Genomic DNA, 26994 nt, shown 5'->3' with positions numbered 1-26994 from the left:
CCAGTTACTCGTCCTAACTTAGGACTATCCATGCAATTTGTATATCTCCTAGGACTAGTCCCAAGTTAGGACTAGTCCTAACTCTTTGTGAAATCGACCCCAGGACAAATGAACTGAACAATTTATTTCTGTGACTGGCAGTCAGAGGGGAATCCCCCAACTCTACAGGAGGTACCTATCTATAACAGGAACATTACAACATGTAACAGGAATATTACAATATTACAACATTACAACATGTGCAAGGGCATTGATTACGCATCGCTTATGCATGGATCAGTTTCTACTCCAATTTTTTCGGAATTCCCCCCCCCCCCACAAGTTGTCACATAATAAAACGATTTCATGCACGCCCACTTTGGTGTAATTTCAAGAAAAATCTCTAATCTGATAATCCTTTGATTAAAACACTGAGGCCAGACCTTGTAAAAGCTTCTAGGCTTCTCGTCTGCGACCTCCCCATACTATTATTAAGTTCCGATTTATAAGTTTTTTTCCTTTATTGTTACTGTACTTCCTTTTGGTATGGAAAATAAACCTGAACACCATCGGTGCCATGATGTTCACTGAGCCATCGACTGATTTCACGAAACGCTAGGATTAATCGTATGATCTCGAGTAACTTAGGATGGGTTCAATGTGTCCTAACGTCTATGGATAGGGAATTTCACTCGTCCTAAGTCCTACATTATGTAAGATTAATCCTAAGCTAGAAAGAGTTTGGTGAAATTGATGGCTGGGCAACTAGCGCGAACTGTGTCGTAGTTGCTTATGTTTGCTGGTCAAGTGGCCACAGTTACCGTTCTTAAACTTCTTGGTTAGTAGTGGCGCCATGACTACTCACTCCAAACAATTGCGCTGCGGCATTGTGTGTTCTTAAAATTTAAATCGCTCCGTAGCCACAAACACATCAAACATGTCTGCGCCCAGGGTGGCTTCAAAACACAGAGCAGAGCAAGAGCAGAGCATGTTAGAGCTCTAGTAAATATATAAAGCTCTATGGTACATGTACAACACTGTCATCAAAAGGTTTATCGCGATTCAGAAACGCAATGCATTGTGGGAAAGAATATGGGCGGTTTCTATGCAGTTTCTACGACTCACGCACGCAACGCCTATACCTTTGTGTGGGTTCAACAGTGCCCTCTCTTGATATTTTGCTATTCACGAAACCTTATGATTGTACATAATGATCATACATTGCAATGTACTTTGCAATGTACATTGCAAATGCACATTGCAAATAATGCACGCACATTAGGGCCATGTCACACGAAGCAATTTACGGGCAACCAGTTCCAGGCAATCTCCAAGAAGAAAAGCCATTCCCATTTGAATGTTAAAATTGTTCTTTTGTGGATCGTAAGACAATGTTTAAAATTTACTTGTGTGCTACCAAAATGGTCCTGCAGCATGCACTGCAGCTGATTGCCTCCAAATCGCCTGCAAAAGTTGTCTTGTGTTGTTGTGTGACAAGGCCCTGACATTGCAATCATGTATGTATAGTATGTCATGTTTAGTACATACACGTAATGTACAGTGCAGCTAGTTGTCAATGTCAGTTGCATTGGTTTTGCCTGCCTTCATCCGTAGTCTAGATTCGCATTGATATTAAATGTACGCAAACAAAAGTATGCATCACGATTTACACAAATTAACAGCACAGTTTTGTTCTTTGACTCTTCCTGCAACATAATTCGTCCTCACTACATGCTGTCAAGGTTCAAATCGAATGAAATACACCCAAATCTGGGACCAGTCTTTGCATTTTTTTCCGTACCGCGGCCATGTTGTATGACCTCTCGGCCAATGTAATTCTACAGAAATCAGCTGTCTGCAAATATTATGTCAAAGCACATAACCTCGTCAAACAGCTCCGAATCGCCTTGAAAATTGGCAGGAATGTTGTCTAAGGACTAAGAACTATTATGCATTTATCAAAAGTGGAATTTGTTGAGTTTTACCTTGTCCCTGCGACTGGTCCTCGGTGCTTTCCCGATCCGACATCGCTAGTCCTTCCAGGCTGCGACAGCTAGCTCTCAGTTATATTCAAGCCTCGCTTTCAGCTGGTGATTAATATTCATTAGTTGGTATTTGCATATTTTCCTGTCAAAAGTTTGCATAAATGAATGTTAATTTTAATCCAGTATTCTGATTGGCTAATGGTGCGCACTTTGATCATGGGCATGCGTGCAAAGGTTGAAAGTTATTCCAGTTGGAATGTGCAGAAGGTAGGTAGTAAAAAGCAGACGACATTTTGTAAACAAACAACATGCAGAGTGTAGAGCATCACAATTTGGGTGAGTGAAACTTTCTTTGGTCAAATCAAAACTTACAATTTCCTTCGGTGTTCTAATTGGAAATTAATATTATGCTGTTCATTTCATCGGTATTTTAGAGGAGAAAGAAAGGTGGGTTTTGAGAGAAAAATTAAACCTTTAACTGTGGTAAAAGTTTATTTCAGTTGTCAAGCAAGGACTGCTGTACTTTTTTTGTATAGCAAGTCAGCTAAATACGACGGGACGACTGACTAAATTTGAGGACACTAAAACTTGCAGTTTTTGTTTCTTAAAAAAAATCTAAGAATTTTTTTTTATAGTCAGTATAAACGAATTTAAACATTAATGTTAAACTGGCAGAATCCTAATGATTTTCTATTAAACACAACTCAACAAGACGAAGAAACCAAAAATCATTGAAAATTTGTCTTTTTTTTTCTTTTCTTTTTTCTTTTGAACTTTAAAACTTTTTAAGAATAAATCGAAGTAAAACCTTTGCTTTAAATCAAGAGGCTTTACCTGTGTTTCCTCAGTTTCAAAATTTGTTTTTTGTGGTTTTAATATTTTTAACCCCACCACAAGCAACTTAATAGCAAGGGAAACTTACTGATTGTGATTGTTTTTTGTCAATGTTTGGTCAATATCTTTTCATGGTTGGTACGGTAGAGTGGTTTGCTAGTTTGGAGGTCGTTGGTTCAAATCCAGCTTTAGTCATTTTTTTCTTCAACCTCAAATTATTTTAAGATTTACTCAGTCAGTTACCCTTGTGGATTACTGTTTGATATTGGATGGATACGAATTTAGGATTTAAGGCATTGCATGGTGAGGTATCAACGTATGGTTTGCGGTAGACCCAGTAACTGGGGCGCTGTACTCCTTTTTTCAAATTTTTGACATTCTCGGTCAAAAGGGAGTACAGCGCCCCAGTTACTGGGTCTAGGTTTGCGGTAACACCATGTGTGTATCTACTGGCCAGGTAGAGTTTGTTCTTAGAGAACTGTCTTGCTCAAGTTGGTCTTGCTTTATTCTATTGCCGCGGAGTAGATTGTTCGGGTGTTTGGGAGAGCTGACGTTAAATTCCGAAGGTCATATTATTTCTTTGTTCATTCAATCCCAGATACTATTTTTTTCTTTTTTTTTTTCTTTTAGTTTTAAAAAAACAATGTATTTTTAAAATTGTAATTTTTATTTCACTCTAGTTTCCTTTTTGTAATGTTTGCCAGTGAAGAAGTGTAATAAAATAGAGTAAAAAAAGAAAGACAAAAAAAAATATATTATGTTCTTTAGGCCTACAGATTTATCACCAGTAATCTCATCTGACTCAAACAGAGTAAATCAGTTTATCTGATGACAGATGAATCGGATAGCTAAAGATGTTTTTATTTTCCTGTTAATTTTCTCTTTGCAGTGTTGATGTGCCAGCGAAGAAATGTAATAAATAGGATATAAAAAAAACACCCCAAAACAGTTTCTTTTAATTTCTCTACAGATAGAACCACACCGGTAATCTCAACCATGAATATGACTCAAGGAGAGTAAACAATGTTTCTGATGACCAATGAATAGCCACGATGTTTTTCTTTTCCTGTTATTTTTCTCTCTGTAGAGTTGTGCCAATGAAGAAGTGTAATAAAATAGAAAGAAAAAAAACACCCCAAAACAGTTTCTTTTATTTTCTCTACAGATAGAACCACACTGGTAATCTCAACCATGAATATGACTCAAGGAGAGTAATCAATTTTTCTGATGACCAATGGATAGCCACAATGTTTTTATTTTCCAGTTATTTTTCTCTCTGTAGAGTTGTGCCAATGTAGAAATGTAATAAAATAGAAAAAAAAACACCCCAAAACAGTTTCTTTTATTTTCTCTCTACAGATAAAACAACCACACTGGTAATCTCAACCAAGAATATGACTCAATTTCAAGGAGAGTAATCAGTTTTTTCTGACGACCAATGGACAGCTACAATGATTACCTCCCTTGTTATATTAAGAGTGAACGGGACGGCTCAGCAACTACAATGCTGCTGGGTTTAAGCTCATCAGAATGCCCAAGAGAGATAGGAGATCATTCAGGTTTTGTAGCATCGAATACTAAACTAAAACAAAACAGGTGGGCTATAAATTTTTTAGAAATATCACTAGACAACAGTGTTTGTAATATTAAAGGTAGTGGACACTATTGGTAATTACTCAAAATAATTATTATCATAAACCCTTTCTTGGTTTTGAGTAATATGGAGAAGTTGATGGTATAAAACATTGGGAGAAACAGCTCCCTCTGAAGTGACGTAGTTTTCGAGCAAGAAGTAATTTTCCACGAATTTGATTTTGAGACCTCAGATTTAGAATTTGAGGTCTCGAAATCAAGCATCTGAAAGCACACAACTTCATGTGACCATGGTGCGACAAGGGTTTTTTTTCTTTTCATTAATATATTGCGACTTCGTGGACCGATTGAGCTCAAATTTTCACAGGTTTGTTATTTTAATGCATATTTTGAGATACACCAAGTGAGAACACTGGTCTTTGGCAATTACCAATAGTGTCCACTGTCTTTAATTTTGGTTTTACCTTTGCACCGAGGTGTGTTGGCACAGTTTACTCAGTATTTTGCCAAGTTCTGTGAAAAGAAACGAGGCATATATGTTACTCAGGTTGGAACACCTTTACAATTCTAGAGCAGTGTCTTTTCAACTTGACCACCTTTGGCAAGTTCAAGTAGCAAAAATTTTTCAACCACACGTCAATATTCCATGGTTACCCACGCATGCAATATACATCTTGCGTAAAAAAAATTCCCAAATGGCCAACTTTAGTCCCTTGCTGGAACCTGCCCCAAGATTGCCAGAGAGTAGAGAGGCAGTTTGACAATGACCTCCAAGTTGCCTAAAGGCTCGAACCTGCCCCAAGATTGCCAGAGAGTAGAGAGGCAGTTTGACAATGACCTCCAAGTTGCCTAAAGGCTCGAACCTGCCCCAAAGATTGCCAGAGAGTAGAGAGGCAGTTTGACAATGACCTCCAAGTTGCCTAAAGGCTCGAACCTGCCCCAAGATTGCCAGAGAGTAGAGAGGCAGTTTGACAATGACCTCCAAGTTGCCTAAAGGCTCGAACCTGCCCCAAGATTGCCAGAGAGTAGAGAGGCAGTTTGACAATGACCTCCAAGTTGCCTAAAGGCTCGAACCTGCCCCAAGATTGCCAGAGAGTAGAGAGGCAGTTTGACAATGACCTCCAAGTTGCCTAAAGGCTCGAACCTGCCCCAAGATTGCCAGAGAGTAGAGAGGCAGTTTGACAATGACCTCCAAGTTGCCTAAAGGCTCGAACCTGCCCCAAGATTGCCAGAGAGTAGAGAGGCAGTTTGACAATGACCTCCAAGTTGCCTAAAGGCTCGAACCTGCCCCAAGATTGCCAGAGAGTAGAGAGGCAGTTTGACAATGACCTCCAAGTTGCCTAAAGGCTCGAACCTGCCCCAAGATTGCCAGAGAGTAGAGAGGCAGTTTGACAATGACCTCCAAGTTGCCTAAAGGCTCGAACCTGCCCCAAGATTGCCAGAGAGTAGAGAGGCAGTTTGACAATGACCTCCAAGTTGCCTAAAGGCTCGAACCTGCCCCAAGATTGCCAGAGAGTAGAGAGGCAGTTTGACAATGGCCTCCAAGTTGCCCGTAGGCGTAGGTGTGTGATAAAACAAAATGCAGGCCTGGAATGCCATGGTAATAGTTATAATATTTTATTAATATTTAAAACTTATACTGCGCCCCTTACATACAAAATGATCAAAGGTGCATAACACTTGTTAAAAAGTATAGAGTGGAAGAAAAAGACAAAGAAAAAAGACTGGTCACCAGGCCAGTGCCCAAACAGAAGTATGGGGATACGTCTGTCCGCCAACAGAGAACTAATAAACTGCGCCAATAAAGTATCTAAACACTTTCAAATGGTCAGATTTATCGGAACCTGAAATAGTATACAAATAAATAATTATTCATTTCTATTCACCGTTAACTTCTGCACATTTTGACACATCTTGTGTTGCGCTACGATGTTGTTGGGTGGATTTATGGGCACTTGAGTGGCTTAAGGTCGAATTTCAAAAGTTGCAAAAGTCCCTATTCAACCCTATTCCAGAAGGGAACTCACACAAGCAACACACACAGACAAAACCAAGACAAAAGACACAAACTCGTTTCGTTTACTTGACCATGAAATTTATTGCCGTATCTTTAACTCTAAAACTGCTGATATCCTGTCCTCAGTTCTTAGTGTGTCCTCCATCACTGTCCTGAACGCCAATGAGTCGTCTTCTCATACTCCCAATGAGACCTCTGATCTGTACCTGGTCAATTCCCTGCCATTTCCTGATCAGGATGCGTCGCAATCCCTCGAGAGTGGTGTCTTGCTTTATGTACTTCTGCTGCAGAAGTCACCCTCGGACGGCCACTCCTTGACAGGTCGTCCCCATTTCCCTGAGCTTGGTAGCCATTTCATCATTTACTGACCGTCGCTGGTGACGTTGTAACCTGATGAGCTGCAGCTCGCATCGACATACCGGCTTCTATCAAACCAACGATCCGTCCTCTTTCCTGTTTGGTCATTTGAGCCATCTTTCCTGTTATTTTGAACCACATTTCCCTGTCTCATCATAATCAGGGATTCTGGCTCTTAACAACCCATATTGTTGTATGCCTCCCATCTTTTACCCCTTTGCTTGGTTACTGACAATTATTGCTGATGTTCATCACAACCGATTTATCAAACAAGTGACAAAACAAATCGTTTATAAAAGGTGGGCAAAAGAAACGCTGATCTTACTCGTCACAATACAACGATTTAGCTTGAATAGGGGCTTTTGCAACTTTTGAAATTCAACCTTAAGCCACTCAAGTGTCCATAAATCCACTAAACAACATCGTAGCGCAACACAAGATGTGTCAAAATGTGCAGAAATTAACGGTGACTCTAAATGAATAATTGTTTTTTGGCATACTGTTTCAGGTTCCGATATATCTGACAATTTGTAAGTGTTTAGATACTTTATTGGCGCAGTTTAGTTACTTATTACATAGGCCTATATCCCTGCTGGCATCGGTAATGATTTGACCTTTTCAGGAGACAGATACCTCTAACCCTATGAGGTTTTAAAAAAGAGGTCTCCGTTGCCCCTTCAAAACGAAAATGGCCAAGCCTTTTCACAAATGAAACTCCAGGCCTGGAAATGACGATGACTGGGCCAACATTAAAACTACTAACCAGTAATCTTAGTGTAAAACTAGATCTCTTTTTAAACCGTACACCAACAAACAGGAAAAACACATTTTTCACAATTTGGTTAGATTAAGTACTTGAGTAAAATATTTTCACAGTGTGTTTAAAGGCAGTGGACACTATTGGTAATTGTCAAAGACCAGTCCTCTCACTTGGTGTATCTCAACATATACATGCACAAGGATCCGTATTGGGACCCCTATTGTTTACCCTGTACACCTCGCCTCTGGAAGAGATCATTCATGCTCATGGTATTAAAAGTATGTTTTACGCCGACGACACACAAGTCTACATTTCATTTAAACATTCTCAGCTTCAGGAAACCGTTCTCAGCATACAGAGTTGCATAATGGACATCAAGCAGTGGTCATGTAGCAATGGTCTCAAGTTAAATGAGAATAAAACAGAACTCCTTCACATCACATCTCGTTTTCGCAACAGAATCCCATTATCTTCTATTCAAATTGATGGTATACCAGTTCATTCCGTCGACAAAGCAAGAAACCTTGGTGTGACATTTGACAAATCTTTTGCCATGGATAAGTTTGTCAATACAAAATGCCGTTCCGCCTCGTTTGCCCTACACAAGATCGGTCAAATTCGCCAGTTCATAAATAAAACAACAGCAGAAAAGCTCATCCATGCTTTTGTAATTTGTCATCTTGATTACTGCAATAGTCTCATCTATGGATTGCCCGACTCACAGCTCAGAAAACTCCAACTCATTCAAAACTCAGCGGCTCGTCTCATCACCCGGTTAAGAAAACGCGATTCAATTACTCCAGCTTTACAATCTCTCCATTGGCTTCCTATTCATTCTCGCATCATCTTCAAAATTCTCCTTCAAACATTTCAATGCAGTCTTGGAAGTGGACCAACTTGAGCGCTTAGAGGCTTTCTTTTGGAGGTGTTAGGCGCTATAGAAATGTGGTTGTTATTATTATTATTATAAAATAACAAACCTGTGAAAATTTGAGCTCAATCGGTTGTTGAAGTTGTGAGACAATAATGAAAGAAAAACACCCTTGTCACACGAAGTTTTGTGCTTTTAGATGGTTGATTTCATGACCTCAAATTCTAAACTTGAGGTCTCAAAATCAAATTCATGGAAAAATACTTCTTAAACACTATGTCACTTCAGAGGGAGCCGTTTCTCACAATGTTTTATACTATCAACCTTTCCCTATTACTCATTAACGAAGTAAAGTTTTATGCTAATAATTATTTTGAGTAATTACCAATAGTGCCCACTGCCTTTAAAACTGGTTACATATTTTTTCCTGTACAGAGAAAGAAACCTAATAATGGAGCAAAAGAAAGACTTTTCTAACTTGAACGCAGCAGACCTCCAGCAAGACTCCAAAGACAAAGATGATGAAAGAGATGAACCCAAGCTCCTATCGGTGGCTGATATTTATGAGCGGTTAAGTGGAATTATGTACAACCACAACAGTACAGCATTGGTAATTACTTAGGGGCTTGAAGCTTGAATACAAATCCAAAAGACAGAAAGACTTGCATAGCTCAACATTTTTACGTGACCAGAAATTTTTGTTCAAGACCAGAATAAAAAAATTAGGCCTTACTGGTTCAGTTTTAAAACAAATACGTACCCTAATCTCCGGGCTCGTTGTGTAGGCAGTTTTTAATTTGTTTTAAATAATTGCTAAAAAAAGCTGAGGATTTCATGAGCTGGAAAAATCTTTCAAATAAAGGCAAATGTGTAATACACAGTAGACACAACTTGCCTAGGTCTTTATGGACTTTAAAGACACAGGACACTATTGTTAAATTGTCAAAGACTAGCCTTCACAGTTGGTGTATCTCAAACATATGCATAAAATAACAAACCTGTGCAAATTTGAGCTCGATTCGTTGTCAAAGTTGCGAGATAACAATGAAAGAAAAAACACCCTTGTCGCCGAAGTTGTGTGCTTTCAGATGCTTGATTTCGAGACCTCAAGTTCTAAATATGATGTCTCAAAATCAAATTCGTGGAAAATAACTTCTTTCTCGACGGCTTGGTAATTCAGAGGGAGCCGTTTCTCACAATGTTTTTTACTATCAACCTCTCCCCATAAATCGTTACCAAATGAGGTTTTATACTAATAATTATTTTGAGTAATTACCAATAGTGTCCACTGCCTTTAAATAAATGCTAAAAATGCTGAGGATATTATGAGCTGGAAAAATCTTTCAAATAAAGGCAAACGTGTAACACAGTAGACAAAAATAGCCTGAGCGGTCTTATGGACTTTAAGATTTTCAAATGAAAGTGCTCTTTGTAAATTGAGAACATCTTTCTTGTTTTGCCTTCTTGAGTACACTATTCCAGACCAGCACTGCTTTGAATAACAATAATTTTGTTTGTTCCATAGGATTTCAGTAGCTGGAAAATCTGTCAAACCATCCATGCAGAAACAGTGAAATACGGTATCGCAGACAAAACTCGCCTCAAACCTCGCTGTGTCAGATGCTCTCTTCCTCCAACACCCCGCACCGTCAACAGCGCTGTCATAAAACTCATAACTCGATCCTCGACCTCACCATTTAAACTCAGAACAAGTTTGAGTTCGAAGTCGGACACTCATCGACCAAGAAGTGAGAACTCTCGATCCGCGAGCTGTAACCCTGGGAAGGAGGAGGTAGGGGCGTGGCAAGAGCCGCCTCCCCCGCAGCCAATTCGCTACAACTTTAAGTACCTCAAGCATTCAAGACAGTACTCCGATCAATATAGGTAAACTTCTATCCTCTCGTAGTAAAATAATATGCAGGGCTCGAAACTAACAAAGGACCACAGGCCCGCTGGAGGCCTGTGGCCCTTTGGTGCACAAGGAGGTAGCTAGCGATCACCAAATTCATGTTTAATTGGACTTTTATAAACAGTCATTAAAGGCAGTGGACACTATTGGCAATTAACTCAAAATATTCATCACCATAAAACTTTACTTGGTAATGAGTAATGGGGAGATGTTGATGGTATAAAACATTGTGAGAATTGGCTCCCTCTGAAGTGACATAGTTTTCGAGAAAGAAGTAATTTTCCACGAATTTGATTTCGAGACCTCAGATTTAGAACTTGAGGTCTCAAAATCAACCATCTAAACACACACAACTTCATGTGACAATGTTGCTTTTTTCTGTCGGTATTATCTCGCAAGTTCGACAACCGATTGAGCTCAAATTTTCACAGGTTTGTTATTTTATGTACATGTTGAGATACACCAAGTGAGAAGACTGGATTTTGACAATTACCAATAGTGTCCACTGCCTTTAAAACCCCACCCCTAAAAAAACAAAAACAAAAATTAATAAAAATTAAAAAATCCCCTCATTAGAGCAAGTTGTTGAGCTTTCGTTTGGTGCGATGTTCAACAGGTGGTGCTATTGAAAAAAACAAATTGAAAAAAAATGTTCTTTTTTAGCTTTTTCAAAAATTAATCTGTGCACCGAAGGGTGTCGGACCAGTAAGACATGATAGGACAATCTAGGTTGTCTTTTTGCTTTGTGACGTACAAAAAAGTGCACAAACCCTTTTTTAAAGGCAGTGGACCCTATTGGTAATTTGGCCTTTCGAGAGCAGTGACTACCAACTAGACAATAAATGATACCAAGTTTGCGCGGAAGCTAGAGGTAGTTCAAATCCTAACACACAACGGTGTATGAGTAAAAACCATAGAAATAGAACCCGGAGAACGCTGAGTGTCTCAATGTGCGTGCGGTTTCATTGTGAGACCATTTTTATGGACGCGCACACGCCATTTTTGTAACGCGTGTATGGCAAAATATTTTGCCATACAGTTTTGCCATACAATGACATCATCATTGACCAATGAAAACACTAGAAATGGTCTATGTGCGCTGACATCTTGCCATTTTGCCATACGCGCGTGTCACACGATGATAATTGCCATACGCGCGTATTGCGCGGTATTGATACGCTCCGTCCACAGACGGCACAGAGGGTGGTCGAGCTCAGCGTTCTCCGGGTTCTATTTCTATGGTAAAAACCAAAACTAATATTCTTTTATATCCACGATGCAAACTTAACATCTATTAAAACAATTGGTTGTTGTATTGTTTCGTTGCAGAGAAAACTACACGTATGATAAGATCCGAGATAAGCATCACAGTCGATCAGGGGTCATCACCGGTGTTGTGGCACCCAGAGCTAGAGTCAGATGTGTAACTAAGAATAAAAAGAATCACGCAAAATCTGGTCCTTCTTCACCGATTTCTTTAGCTGTTGAGACGAATAAAACATCGGTGAGTAATGTTGTAATTGAGCCTTGTTAGCTAATAATAAAAGTAGTAATAATAGTTCATCAGCATTTGACCCCAAAAACGTACGGTAAAAGAATCTTTGCTTTCAGCGCACCCACCTCATTTGACCCCAAAAACGTAGAGTAAAAGAATCTTTGCTTTCAGCGCACCCACCTCATTTGACCCCAAAAACGTAGAGTAAAAGAATCTTTGCTTTCAGCGCACCCACCTCATTTGACCCCAAAAACGTAGAGTAAAAGAATCTTTGCTTTCAGCGCACCCACCTCATTTGACCCCAAAAACGTACGGTAAAAGAACCTTTGCTTTCAGCGCACCCCCCTCATTTGACCCCAAAAACGTCAGTAAAAGAATCTTTGCTTTCAGCACACCCACCTCATTTGACCCCAAAAACGTACGGTAAAAGAACCTTTGCTTTCAGCGCACCCCCCTCATTTGACCCCAAAAACGTCAGTAAAAGAATCTTTGCTTTCAGCACACCCACCTCATTTGACCCCAAAAACGTACGGTAAAAGAACCTTTGCTTTCAGTGCACCCCCCTCATTTGACCCCAAAAACGTCAGTAAAAGAATCTTTGCTTTCAGCGCACCCCCCTCATTTGACCCCAAAAACGTACGGTAAGAGAACCTTTGCTTTCAGCGCACCCACCCTTTGAAACTCTCTTCCTGCTACACTGGTTCCCTGATAAACCCGGACCTCTTCAAATCCCATCTCAAAACTAACTTGTTCACTCAATCTTTTTTGTAATATTGTATTGTTTAGTTTATTTATTGCTTTCTGAATTGCGCTATATAAGCATTTCTTCGTATTACTATTATTATTTGTAAGGCACACTATCCCTGTCAACCATTCGAAGGCGTTGGTCTTGTAGAAGATTAAGAAAAAGTATTGACAATTTATGTAGGGAAAGTTTCTTCTGGAAGAGAGTGTAGTTAGTGCATTTTGTCTGATGAGATCTTTTGAAAGTGAATTCCAGAGTCTTGGTGCTATTGTTGGAAAAAAGGCCCGTCTCCGTAACTGGTCATGCGAGTTTGAAATACAAAGCGTATTGCTGAGATGGATCTCAGACCCTGCTGTCGATTTCACAAAACTCTTCCTAACTTAAGACTTATTTTAGGACTTGGGACGAGCCCAACGCTGCACTGTAGCATGCAGACCTTAAGATTAATCCTTAGTTAAGGCAACGTGTTCCTTTAAGACTAGTCTTATCTCGAGTAAGAACGAGTTACTCATGATAACTTAGGACTATCCTTACGCTTTTAATATCTCCTAGGACTAGCCAACTTTTTGTAAAATCGGCTCTGATCTGGTTGTTCTGCCTCTTGCAACTTGTTTTTTTTGTGGCCTAATTTAATTTGTCTGATTATTTCCAGGCAATCAAGTGGCATATCAACCACAAGCTACTAGAAACCTGCGACTTAGCGCTCTCCGTCAATAACCCCTCCCCAACAGAAATTGCTATGTTGTCCAGAATCCCAAGTGTACACCGATCATCACCTTCCATTCCAAGCAATACTAATGGAAAGTATGGAGGCAAAGGGACAGGTAAGAAATAATAATAATAATAATAATAATAATAATAATAATAATAATAATAATAATAATAATAATAATAATAATAATAATAATAATAATAATAATAATAATAATAATAATAATAATAATAATAATAATAATAATAATAATAATAATAATAATAATAATAATAATAATAATAATAATAATAATAATAATAATAATAATAATAATAATAATAATAATAATAATAATAATAATAATAATAATAATAATAATAATAATAAATAATAATAAGAGCAAGTTCGCATTATGGTATAATGATACGTTAAGAGGTCGATTCCAGACTCACCACCGAGTGGTCAGACATGAGCATGTCTCGGACACTGCATTTCTGGATTATAAACTCAGAGTCTCTTGTGAAGACAAGATCAAGCGTGTGTCTATGCGAATAAGTTGGCCCAGTAACATGTTGGACTAAGCTGGCTGCTGATATAGCCTCAAATGTCTACTGCTGAAGTCATTGTTGCTCCATATATCCTCCGACACGCTCTAACGGGCCCTACCGGAACCCAATCCCATGACACGCTATCCCCAAGAAGCCTCCATCTTACCCTAAGCCCATCCTTCATCAAAACCTACCTCCATCATCCCAACCCAACACTCTCAAAACTTTGACTCCCATGGCCGACCGTGTTAGTCGATGAGGTAACCAGATGTGGGGAGGCAGGTCTATGGACTACAGTAATTATTTTGCTTTTGTTTCTCCTAGCCCATCTGGAAGTATTTTTTGTAATGTCATGTATTGTCGAAATGGCTGAATAAATAATAATAATAATAATAAAAAGGAAAACCATGCAATTTCGAGTCATACTTGTGTGGATCATTGTATTCTACTTTTAAAATTTCTTTCTATAACCATATCCATTTTAAAACAAACAGTTGCAAACGCTTTTCAAAGACCAACTTGACCGATCCAAGGCAACGTGCTCCTTTACCACTGTAAACTCAGTACTTTCCTTTAATCTGTGAAAAAAAATCACAGGCATATTACTCGAGTGAGAATCAAACCTACGACCTTGATGATTCTAGAGTGTCTTACCAACTAGACAACTGGAACTGCCCGGTAGCTATAGAAACTTTTTATCGGTGTACATGTCTTATGGTCATTAAAACCACTTCTTTATCCTGATGCGAATTTCCTTCTATTAAAAAATTGAAATCTTGCTATGTTTAATTGCAGACAAACCCTATCCATTTCAACTGAACATCTCAGCTGATGCACGGACTGTTACTGCTCCATCAGCCAAGAAGACTGCACGGTCCATCTTCAGTCACTGATTACCAACCAACTCCTACAAGTTCACTTTATATGGTTCAACCAAGTACAAACACTTCAATCCTCACATTGAGAAAAGTTTAAGAAGCACTTTGTTAAGTAGGATTTGAAACTTTGCATGGTGGAAATAAGATATAGAAGAGTTTGCGGTAACACCATGTAATAACAATCTCTAAATGAGTTGGGGTGGTTCTGAAAAGAACCGTTGGATTAACTCGACGTTTCGATCAGTATGCTCTGATCGTCTTCTGGAGAATGCTGCATTCATTCTCCAGAAGACGATCAGAGCATACTGATCGAAACGTCGAGTTAATCCAACGGTTCTTTTCAGAACCACCCCAACTCATTTAGAGATTGTTATTACATGAAGCACTTTGTTAACATGTAATCTCTTTGGAACAGTTCAACAAGTTACAATGTACGCCCTTTACTACGATCCATGTGCTTTTTATAAAGTTAATACACTAAAGGGTTGGGGTACTTTGTGTAACAAAAAGACAATGTCCAAAGATTTACATTGAACTAACACAGTTTGAAGATAATGATATTAAAAGGCTTTCCTTGAAATATTAATTGCTGAGGTGCTGCAGTTTATAGAATTAAGTAAAACAATGTCACGAAAAGTTTACATGCTAAAAATTATTACTCTCATGACTGTGTATTACTCAATTCTTAAAAACTTCATATAAATGTAGGTAATCTGACCCAGATGGCAGTGAAACAAAATGACACTAGAAACTGGACTTTCTAGCACAGTTAGTTTGACTAGGTTAGTTTACCTGGGCAGAAGGTGGCTAGTTTAAACTACCCATTGGCCCCGGTTAAGTTACCTGGGTGAAATTTTCATGAGCTGAAACTCTGAAAAATTAGTCCAAAGCGAACACCGGTAATTAGTCTCAGACTTAAAAGATAAGGTAAACAGAGTACAAGTACAGTTCAAAACAACATTTGCATTGAGTTCAATTTCACACTAAAATTAATTTATTGGTCCATAATCATGTTATAAATAAGGGATTATTCCCAAACCAAAGGTTTTCCAATAAAGTCTTTTGCATTTTGAAATGAATGCATGTACACCAATAACTGAGAAAAAATATCAAATATCAACCCAGTATTATTCCTCTTGAGAAATATTTCCCTCTGGAATACTGCCAAAATAGTTTTTACAAACGCCAAATGGACCCTTCCCATGAAATATGCTAACTACATTCACACATGCGTACAGACCCTGTTGGTTGGCAAATGCCATAGAGTTGTGCACTAAGCAGACGCGCAATCGCGTCTGCGTCACACACCGTTAGCCGTGTACAAAACAGCACGATGTTCCCTCATTTTGCCAACCAAAACGTTAGTGCGCACGCGCTATGTGCAATTTACATATTTTATGGGAAGGGTCTATTTCTTTATATATTGACTGCCATTATTGAAATGAGCTCTGAAAAAAAATGCAAAATAATTCCCAACAAAACTGAGATTGTTTCCTTCGAAACTTGATGAATTTTGCACAATGGTGACATGGTGTGCTCATTGAGTACAAGAGGATAAGAAATGAGTTTACTATTATTAATAAAATAAAATAAAATAATCCTTCCGATCAAACATAAATGTTTGGGGTTGAATAAAGACAAATTGACTGGAGCGGGATTGGAACCAACGATCTCTGGATTAACATGCCAGCACTGGACCAACTGAGCTATCGCCGGCCTCTATATTTTTTGACGACGGATGGTTCTGCAGCGGTAAAGATGACATTTGGCGTCATCTACGCATGCGTTGGCTTTGAGGACGGTCGTCCCTCAATTTCTACGACAGTACTTGGGATGAATCTTCATTGTGCTAAAAACGACAACGTTTAGCTAAACAACCATCGCAGAACCATCCGTCATCGAAAACGAAAAGTCCCTAATATCTTTGTTGGAGAGTGCCAGATACTCTTCGTCTCTAGTGCAGTCTTCATGATTGAAGAAAATTGAACTGCCAAACACACTGAGGCGAACCCCTTCTCTTGGCGATAAGTGTGTACTGTGTACTGTGCGTTGATAGTTTTTATAACAACACACGGGACCTGCAGCTTTAGTAAAATTGTCTTTGTTCAACCAGAAATTATTTAAAATCTTCCCAGTTTATTACTGGTCACTTAAAATATATTTTAAAATTAATAAATAATATCTAGGTGACTAAAATGTGAAATGCGTTTTTCAATTGAGCATTAAATGTTGCCAAGGACGCATTAATAGGAAGGTCATTTTCAACACCCAAAATTTAAAAAAAAAAAGAAGATAAAACTGAGATAAAAGTATGAATTGTATCACATTAGTTAACTTTGATATGGACAAAAATGTACAAAAATAAACAATTGAATAGTACAATTTAATAGTATTCATAACAATAATATTATGATTATCTACAGCACATTATAACAAAGCCTCTTGCAAAACAAATAATAACCAAATGAAATATAAGGCAATGTCATATAAATAAACAGTAAGAAAAAAAGTGTGTCTTTGAAAGTAATGATATGATACAACAATATTATGATATTTATATAGCACATTATAACAAAGCCTCCTTGCAAAACATAATAATCAAATTAAATATAAGGCAATGTGTTAAAAATAAACAATAAGAAAAAAAGTGTCTTTGAAAGTTCCTTTGTAAAAAGAAGAGAGTCGGCTTTGCGAACATGAAGTGGTAAGGCAGTCCAAAAAAACACATATAAAGAACATCCATTGATTTCAAAGTTCCCAAACAACTTTTTTAAATGGTTTGTTTTAGGTAAAACAAATCTCAACGGTTTTTTGTATTTCTTAGTAAAATCTGTGAACATTTATACGTTCAATTATATTTTAGAGAAAATAGAATTAGCTGTTGCAAACAACTTACCAACCAAATGGACCGAGAGTATAAATGCAAAAAATAGTTAATTATATTTTATACAAGCTTTTAACAATTTCAGGAATTTACAAAATGAATAATTTAAACAACCCTTTTTGTCTCCTAAGTCCAAAACTATAACAATTCCATTTCAAAATATTTCAAGGCACAATATGGGAAAATTTATTGTTACATTCTTAAAAAAAATAATTACACAGTACCTGGATAATGCAGTAAAATTTAAGATACAATGTACACGATATGAATGATAAGGTCAATTTTTTTATTTCATTTGAAATAAAACGGATTCATGTTATAAATGTGTTCAATTCCCCCAAAACAAGTAAAACAGTTCAGGCTTAAGAAGATCGTAACAAGCACATTTTTGTTCCCATTTATAAGAGCCTTTTCGGTCAAACTAAAACCCGCAAAAATTATATTTGTTCAATTATTTCTTTCAACAAAACACCCCTCCAGCTATGAAATGGTAAGGCCCTCTGATGAAAACTCCTTATACGGAGATTGGTGTGCGCGTCGCGCTTATCGCGTGATGTGGCACAGGTGTTCCAGCCGTTGCTCTTGACCAATAGGAATGAATAAATTGTCTTATAAGCACAGGTGCAAGTTCGCGTGTCACGCCCATAATAAAAGGAACACGTTGCCTTGGATTGGTCGAGTTGGTCTTTGAAAAGCGTTTGTTATAAAAATGCATATGGTTAGAAAGATGTAACAGTAGAATACAATGATCCACACAAACATGCCTCCAAATTGCACGTTTTTTTGTTTAACCTCGTCGACTAACACGGTCGGCCATTTATGGGAGTAAAATTTTTGACTCCCATAAATGTTCTAACGGTTCGCACAGTAAAAGGAAAACCACGCAATTTTGAGGCAAATTTGTGTGGATCATTGTATTCTACTTTTAAAACATCTTTCCAATCATGCATTTTATAACAAACGCTTTTCAAAGACCAACTCATCCGATCGAAGGCAACTTCTTCCTTCAACCACTTTTTACTGGTGTATATCATCCGTTTAAACATGTTAGCCATCCCCAGGTGTTGCCCTGTCGACCACTCAGAATGGGTTAACTGTCTTGGGTATGTATGAATTACTGGTTCAAGCAAGTTTTCGTGCTTACTTTACCAGAACATTGTTTAAACCAATTTTTGTAAAAATCTTCTTAAACTTGCGTTATTATTCGACGGGCGAGTTGTTTCCTTGATTTTATTACAGAATGGTAACAATTAATATATTTGTCAAGATTACAGCACAATATTTTTATAAATTAAAATATCAAAAAAAAGGGCACTGCACTCTAATTTAAAATGAGGAGGGAAAAAAGGCAATTATGTTAAACATTAAGTAATCTAAATATTCAGAGCACATCATGAAGGCATTTGTGTACAGATATGCTATCCTATTGGGTAAATTATGCATTGTTTATTTCATAAATGTTGATATTTCTATGTATTTCATTAGTCAGTTTTCTATTAATAATAATAATAATTGTGGCTTCTTATATAGCGCACATGTCCGTCACTCAGTGACGCTCCTGGTGCTGTTACATACAGTATTTCCTGCCAGATGTGGGACTACGTTTGAATTATAAGACCTAATTCTGATAGCACCATGTAATGCTTTACAAGGTGCTGTGGCACAATTTGCTGCCGATCGGACCTGGAACACTGGGGCAAACCCCTTCTCTTTTCGATAAGTGCACTGGGTTCTTTTACATGCGTTTAACACATGGGACCAACGTCTTTACGTCCCATCCAAAGGAGGAAGCAATGGTAAAGTGTCTTGCTTAAGGACACAAGTGTCTCAGATTAGAACTCAAGTTTTTCATTTGAATAGCCAGCAGGACTAATAACATTAGCTTGTTTCTTTTCAGTTGTGTAGGATCTGAATTAAAATAACTATTATTATTTCTACCAGTGATGTCCATTGTTTGGACCTGATCAGGTTGGCAGCAAAGGCGATTCCCTCCATGCCCTCTAGTCATTGCCTTGGTGCCCTTGAAATGCTACCGTATAAATTTACAATTTCTCATATGATGCCCTTTACCAAAGAAAAAATGCCTAAATGCCCTTGCCCTTTAAAAACAAAGCATACAGGCCTGCCATGCCCTGTATCGAGCACTGAATGTTTTTTGCAGTACTTGCACCCCTCTTCATCAGAATGTGCCGCTTTGTCTTCTTTATGTCCTTGTTAACTTTTCGCTCACCTATACACGTTGATGGCACCCATCCTGATGGGGCACATTACGTCATTTGAACTATTTGAAACCCCTCGACGGATGTGCATACATTTACAGCATCAGAGACAATTTCTGTCCGCTTACGAGGTTCCAGTGAAGTACTCAAGCACCAAATGTTCACCCCTCGTCATCAGAGTGTGCCGCTACGTCTGCTTCATGTTCGTGCATATTCTTCAAGTAATGCGCCTCAAATTCCTTTCTCTCATACGCCAAATGGCGATTTTCAATCTCCAGATTCCTTATCTCAGCCAACTGGCTTTTCATCAATATCATCTTCTCTAAGTCATTCTCGCCAAGATCGTCGTGCTCTAGCCTGTCACTCTCCGCCAACCCAGCGTAACTACCAACTTCTCCTTCAGCATCTTTAACCTCTGGTCGTGATGCCCTGTCTTGGCTTCCACTACCCGCTCCATGAACGTTGATATGATAATGCTTTGTGTTGTACAGATTCGAAGTTGGCTTTCTGCTGATAATCGTCGTCGATTTGGATGTGGGGCTCATGGAGCTTTCCGTTGAGCTGTTTTCAAATATCTCCTCCTGTGAGTCGCGTCTCTTTTTCCCATCGGGAATTTGGGTAGTTGCTTTTTTTGATTTGGATACATTCCCTTTCTTAACGATGTGATCGAGCACTAAACCTAAAGGTGAGAATGATGGTTCTTTAGGTGATGCCTCTTTAGCGTTACTCGATGTGTTGGCGTCAAAAGTCACTTTTTGTGTCTGTTTTGTATCCTTTACACCCTCTGGCTCGATTGTAAAAGTCCCCTCTTTGTTGAAAGGAGGTCTCTCTTCTTTAGTAAAAGTTCCCTGTCTTTCAAAACCAGGTCTGGCCTCTTCCTTTTGAGCAGGTTTCGAATGATCCACTGCTTGATTAGACTTCTTGAGAGCAGAAACTTGTCGAGGAAGGCTTCCTTTGTCCGATTTGCTTCCTTTGTCCGATTTTGAAGTCTCAGTCCCCAGAAAACCACCATCTTGTAAGGCTTTAAAGACTTTAGGGACTGGTATTTTGGAATATTTACTTTCCTTCTTGGAATCAGCAGCGCGCTTCCTCATTAGTTCTGACGCATCTGCTGGACTCATGTCGAATGTATCAGACCTACGTCTTAGAGATGGTACCTTAGTCTTAGGTGGAGAGGACTTTGTAGGACCTTTGTAGACAGGAATGGCAGAGCTGGACCTCCTCCTCTGCTCTCCACTTTTAATCTCGGAGGTTGTGTCTGGACTGAGGAGTGAAGGACTCGAAGAGTGAGATCTTTCTCTCTGGTTAAGTAGACTTTTCTCAGAGTCTCTCCGTGTCCCTTTATATCCAAATTTATTCGCCTTCAACTCTGAGATTTTGCCTGTTGACGCATCAACTACAAAACTGCTTGATCCTGTATGGTACGGATCATGATCCATGACTGTACTTTCTGGTTGCTCTTTAATCTGCTTTTCTCTTAACCACTGCCTTATCGGAGAAGTGCTCTGTGACTTGTTTGCAGGTTTCCCTGCTTCCTGATTCCCAGAAGCCTCGCCCACTTGGTGTTCTGCGGGTGAAGCACTGTAGCCTGGTTTAGACTCATCCCATGGTTTGTTTTGGGGAATCCCATCCTTTGCTTCATTGATCTCCTTTTCCTTCAGCCATTGTCGTATTGGAGAGCAAGGGCCTTCCTCTAACCCATGATCACGGGACCCTGGTAAGATAACATGTGGAACTTCTTGACCGCCTGATTGAGTTCTATGTTCATGTACTCCGTCTCGATTCTCAGACGAGTCAAGCACCTGATCAACATTCTGTTGTGCTCGCCTTGGAGGTGAATCACCAAGCAGGCTTTCATTGGAGTAGCCATCATCTTGATTATAGCTGTTGAGTTGCTCGCTGGAGTTGCTACGAGGCTGAACCGTCAAATCCGTCTTGTCACTGACGTAGTCTAATCCTAATGCACAGGCAATGTAGTCAGCTGCTGTGTGATCACGGTCAAGCTGTGGTCTGGACGAAATAAACCCCTCAGTTTTATACAACTCACTCTCATAGTCACTGGGATCTCCAACAGGCTCAGATGGTTTGTACATTGATTGACTATCATTCACAACAGGTACCTGGTTCTCAGAAACCATGTCTACACTTGAAGTCCTTCTTTCTGCGGCTTCTACCATCTTCTGATCTCGACCACCAATAGAAACTTGGCGGTTGAATGGACGCATCTTGGGTACAGATTCAAGTGTTCTTTCTTGACTTGGCAAAATCTGGTGTTCTCGCCTAGCAAAACTGTTATCTGATACAGCAGTAGATGCATGTGAAGGCACATTAGCGGTTTGTAGGGGCATACCACTATCATTACCCAAAACTTCAGACATTATTTTTTTGGATTTGTCGACCGCTTGAGGAGAGTTCTTCCGATCTATTGATTCAGGATTTGTATTCAAATTGGAATTCTGCAACCTAGCACTTGGTGCTATGCTCTCATGGCTTGGCTCTCTATCAGCACGGTGATGGACGGTACCAACATAGTTTTCATCGATTGGTTTAACTTTTAAAGACAATGCATTCCTTTGTTCCCGTGAACCAGTGTTTGAAACTTGAGTTCCATTTACTGGAAGACTGTGATGAATATTCTCATGAGATTGCCGATGATCCAAGCTATCAATATTAAAACCAGTGGTTTGATTTTGCAAATCTCTACTTTTAACCACATAATTATCAGCATTGTGTGTTTGTCTGTTATTAGATGCCTCTTGGCTTTCTGTAGTTGCAGCATCTGCCGACGAATTACCAGATCTAGAATACTTGTTCAAGTTCACTTTTGCAGGAGTGACAGTCTTTTTTGTACCTAGGGAGCCCTCTTGTGCTCTGATTGGGCCAGGTTCTCCATACTGAACATCACTGTTGGATGCTATAGATGAGGGTTTATAAAATGAGCTGGTATTGTTCCCTGACTGCATGCTGGAGATTGAAGGATTATCAACATTCACAGGTCTGGTGCTCTGACTATTGAGTAGTTGTTGAATACCTGTTTCAGTCTGTCTCCTATAACCAGGGGTCTCATAACTTACTTGGTTCCGAGTGTCAGGCTGACTTGAATGTCGTTGGAGTTGGCGATGGGTCGAGGGTTGCTGAGATGGAACAACTCTAGCTTCCTGTTGAGGTCTCCCTGTTTGCTCTTCTCTGGCGACGTCATAATGCATCAATCTCGTTTCTTCCTCCTGACATTAAAGTGAAGGTATAAATTTTTAAATCACTCTTGTAATTAAGGGCGCTGGACACTATTGGTAATTACTCAAAATAATTTTTACCATAAAAACAGACTGGAGAGCTGTGGAGAGCTGTTGCAAGTATCAGGGATGTGATAGGCTGATGAAAAATAACCTGAATTATGAGCGCAAAACGGGAAGGTTTGAGAGAGCGAAAGCTTGCCGATACGAAGCCTGCTTTATGCATTTATCTTTGGTTTTGAAAGCCCTACTCAGCAATCTTCATTTTCTTATAAAATTTTCTAATAAAAAAGTTTTAAAAAGAGCGTTTCTTTTTATTTTATTTTTATTTATTTTTTTCGGGGGTGGGGAAAAAAATTAATGGATTTCCAGATAAAAACGGAGAAATCACATCCCTTTAGTACAAAACATTGTGAGAAACGGCTCCCTCTGAGGTAACATAGTTTTTGAGAAAGAGGTAAGTTTTCACTCAAATAAAATACTTTATTAGGCATAGATATTTGTAAAACAATGGCGTTTTCTCGATGGCCAATTGAGTCCAAATTTTCACAGGTTTGTTATTTTATGCATGTTGAGTTTAAAAAAACCAAGTGAGAACACAAATAGATTGTTTTCACAGGAAGGTATACAGGAAGGTATACATCGCTTTACACTCAGTGTTGATACGTGTAAGGGTAAAAACAAACTTTATTTTTTATCCTGGATGCAAAAATTCAAATTTATTATTGCTTCACAGTGTTCAAACTTTTGTTATTTAAAAAAGCAAAAAAAAAATATTTTTAAAAATGTTGTTATTGTTCAAACTTTCATAGTTTTATTATGTATGGCTTAAAGGAACACGTTGCCTTGGATCGGGTCGAGTTGGTCTTCGAAAAGCGTTTGTAACCGTTTGTTATAAAATGCACATAGTTAGAAAGATGATTTAAATGATGAAAGATGAATACAGTGATCCACACAAATTTGCCTCGAAATTGCGTGGTTTTCCTTTTACTTTGCGAACTAACACGGTCAGCCATTTATGGAAGTCAAAAATTTGACTCCCATAAATGGCGGACCGTGTTAGTCGACGAGGAAAAAGGAAAACCATGCAATTATAATCTACTTTTAAAATATCTTTCTAATCATATGCAATTTATAACAAACGGTTAAAAACGCTTTTCAAATACCAACTCGACCGATCCAAGGCAACGTGTTCCTTTAACTGCATTATTAATCCTTCTTGCAGGCGGAAATTTAACTCTGACCTTAAGTATGTAAACTGCGTCAACCGTGGTATGTGTGTAAAGACAGTTTTGTTTCGTAATCAGTTTCTTTAATGTGATGACCTTGATACTCTCGGTCTGCTACTCAGATCATTCTGACAATCCCTCTGTTTCATAATTTGCCAAGATGGTCTGGGGGTCGTCCGAGAGTGTCGTGGTTATTCGGTTTCTGTGTTAATATACCTTATACTGTATACTGCTCCATTTTTGGAGGTTTTGAGGAAATAAATAAATACATAAATAAAATTATGATATGACAAAACAATTTATACTTACAACAGATCATACAAAGCTCGAGAAGGATATACAAAACGAGCGCAAAAACAAACAAACAAACGAAGGCAAAAACCACAAGATGGACCACGATGAACGAGCTAACCAATACGATGAACAGTTTTACTAGAACTAATGCATGATGAGATACAAAGTAGTTTAAAACAAAACGTTGAATATCTAAACAAACAAAACAACATGTTTACAACAAAAAGTGGACAGGGCAGTAAACTTGTAACACAATACAATATATATAAATGCTTGTGGTTTAATGGCACTCTGGACACCAGACCAGTCAGTATTCTTACTTGGTGTATCCCAACATTTGCATAAAAATAACAAACCTGTGAAAATGTGGGCTCAATGGGAAACTTTAGACTATCTGCCAATCACCAAGAGAGGGCGCTCTTCACCAGGTAATGTCAACAACTTAGGAATAGGAGAAGCATGAGTGACGGTCACTGACAGCAACTACCTTGTGTTCTGCGTGGTTTTGATTTTGTATTTAGATTTAGCCAAACTGTATTTTGTTTTTCATAACACAATGCCAGCATAAACCAAACTGTTCTGGAACAGGACGTACTGGACACGAGTTCCCCAAGGATAACAAGTGGTGTGCATGAGTTTTTGGGAGTGTTTTTTCTAGGGTAATTAGCAAAAATTCGAAAATGCTGACCTCCAAAAAAATTGAGAAGAAATCTGAAGTTTAGTGTATGACAATGTATCTGATTTAGTTTTCAAGAGGCTGAGAGACTTCTAAATATTTTTTTGAGTATTTTTGAATTTTTAGCATTTACCAATGTTGCTATAGGAGTTGTGCACCCTTACCTGGTAGGTCTGCTGCCCTCTAGTGGCAGAGCTTTCAAAAAGTCTCCCATTGGTGGTCAAAGTTACAAGAGAAGAGAGAAACAAAACACACCCATTTCACCCAAATTTGTGTAGGTACTTTCAGATGCCTAATAAAAGGCTTCAGGACTGAAGTTTTTTTGTTTCATAATTTGAGTGAGAAATTACCTCTTTCTCAAAAACTCTGTTACTTCCTATTGCTCATTACCAAGTAAGTGTTTATGCTTATTGTTTTTTAAAGTAAATTACTAAATGTGTCAAGTACCTTTAAAGGCAGTGGACACTATTGGTAATTACTCAAAATAGTTATTAGCATAAAACCTTACTTGGTAACGAGTAATGGGGAGAGATTGATAGTTTAAAACATTGTGAGAAACGGCTCCCTCTGAAGTAATGTAGTTTTCGAGAAGGAAGTAATTTTCCAGAAATTTGATTTCGAGACCTCATAATTAGATTTTGAGGTCTCGAAATCAAGCATCCGAAGGCATACAACTTCGTGTGACAAGGGTGTTTTTTTTCTATCATTATTATCTCGCAACTTCGATGACCGATTGAGCTCAAATTTTCACAGGTTTGTTATTTTATGCATAATATGTTGAGATACACCAAGTGAGAAGACTGGTCTTTGACAATTACCAAAGGTGTCCAGTTGTCTTTAAAGCAGTTTAATATTGACAGTGCAACAATATTACCGGAAAGCTCCCTCAACGAAAAAGGCAAGAAAAACACATCTTTTTCATCTTTAACACTTCACACTTTACTTATTTTATTCTAGCCTGTATTTTAAAAGCTTTCACGTATTGATGCCAGGCATGCAACTCTTCAGCGAAACTGTCATTATCTTCAAACTAAATTTAGTGTAAATCTGTGGACAATGTGTTTTTTGTCCAACAAAAAGTACATGCACCCTTTAAGTGTCTTGCGTAAGGACACATGTGTCCACATTCACCTTTAGGTAGCGCATATCTCTTGCTTCAACTGCGACCTACCTGTAGTTGCAGTTCTAGCTGCTGTAATCTCAGAGCTACTTCTTCTTGGGCCTTCTCCTCTTCATCTAAGATGCTTTCATCAGACACTTTGGCAAATCTTACACTGTGGAAAAAAGTATCATCAAGAAAGAGAAACAGAAAGAGACATTATGGTGTGAACTTTTTCTGGAAATTTCTAAAATTAAGGATGCTAGGTCAAATTTGTGGCCGAATGGACCCCAAGATTCAAGTAACTTTACATGGCCTCATTTTTATTCAAGAAAGCTTTCATATGAGGTACCGCATAACAAATAAGTCAAGTGGTGCATCCGATTTCACAGAACACTAAGATTAATTCTATCCTCTAGCTATGGCGAGTTACCCGTACTAACAAGCGATGTGTTCAATGCGAGGTTAGGTTTAGTCCTAGCGTTCATACTAGGAAGGGTTTGGTGAAATAGACACCTGGAATTCTATCTTTGATCTAGGGCAGAGCCATTTTATTTAGGAAAGCCAACTTCCCTTAGAAAATCTTAAAGTATATGGGAAACTTTGATGGGACACAAGAAAATTTAAGAGCTTTTGCAAATACTGTTGACAATGCACTAATAATAATAATAACCCGTTTTGATGTATATGTAGCG

General features: G+C 38.5%; 3 protein-coding genes across 4 annotated transcripts in view; 1 reads left to right on the top strand and 2 right to left on the bottom strand.

The window, feature by feature from the left end:
* The window catches only part of LOC139942471 (transcriptional regulator protein Pur-beta-like), a 28932-nt gene extending 26895 nt beyond the window's left edge, over nt 1-2037 (bottom strand). For both annotated transcript variants that reach the window (XM_071939260.1, XM_071939261.1), the window contains exon 1: nt 1965-2037. In XM_071939260.1, the coding sequence (XP_071795361.1) occupies nt 1965-2007 (43 nt within the window). In that variant the 5' untranslated portion in view covers nt 2008-2037. The remainder of the gene's footprint in view (nt 1-1964) is intronic.
* A 187-nt stretch (nt 2038-2224) lies between these two features.
* Nucleotides 2225-15481, top strand: LOC139942564 (uncharacterized). The gene is made up of 7 exons (XM_071939409.1): nt 2225-2300; nt 4158-4394; nt 8832-9006; nt 9922-10280; nt 11635-11809; nt 13198-13369; nt 14583-15481. The coding sequence occupies exons 2-7, from the start codon at nt 4237-4239 to the stop codon at nt 14678-14680; spliced, it is 1137 nt and encodes a 378-aa protein (XP_071795510.1). The 5' UTR covers nt 2225-2300; nt 4158-4236; the 3' UTR covers nt 14681-15481.
* Nucleotides 15482-15631: 150 nt separating this feature from the next.
* LOC139942563 (uncharacterized) overlaps nt 15632-26994 on the bottom strand; it is a 38093-nt gene continuing 26730 nt past the window's right edge. The window contains exons 13-14 of the mRNA XM_071939408.1: nt 26372-26474; nt 15632-22992 (exon numbers count right to left, since the gene is read on the bottom strand). Of these exons, the coding sequence (XP_071795509.1) occupies nt 19930-22992; nt 26372-26474 (3166 nt within the window). The 3' untranslated portion in view covers nt 15632-19929. The remainder of the gene's footprint in view (nt 22993-26371; nt 26475-26994) is intronic.

Source organism: Asterias amurensis, chromosome 10 (genome assembly GCF_032118995.1).
Source record: "Asterias amurensis chromosome 10, ASM3211899v1".
NCBI classification, from domain to species: domain Eukaryota; kingdom Metazoa; phylum Echinodermata; class Asteroidea; order Forcipulatida; family Asteriidae; genus Asterias; species Asterias amurensis.
The sequence above is the reverse complement of the archived record's forward strand: the minus strand, read 5'-3'. Positions and strand labels throughout refer to the sequence as shown.

Excerpts from the sequence above, each read along its gene's own strand:
- LOC139942564 (XM_071939409.1), top strand. The coding sequence starts at position 4,237 with ATGGACAGCTACAATGATTACCTCCCTTGTTATATTAAGAGTGAACGG. Across the intron at positions 9,007-9,921 it reads ACCACAACAGTACAGCATTG|GATTTCAGTAGCTGGAAAAT; the intron begins GTAATTACTTAG and ends TTTGTTCCATAG. Across the intron at positions 13,370-14,582 it reads GTATGGAGGCAAAGGGACAG|ACAAACCCTATCCATTTCAA; the intron begins GTAAGAAATAAT and ends GTTTAATTGCAG.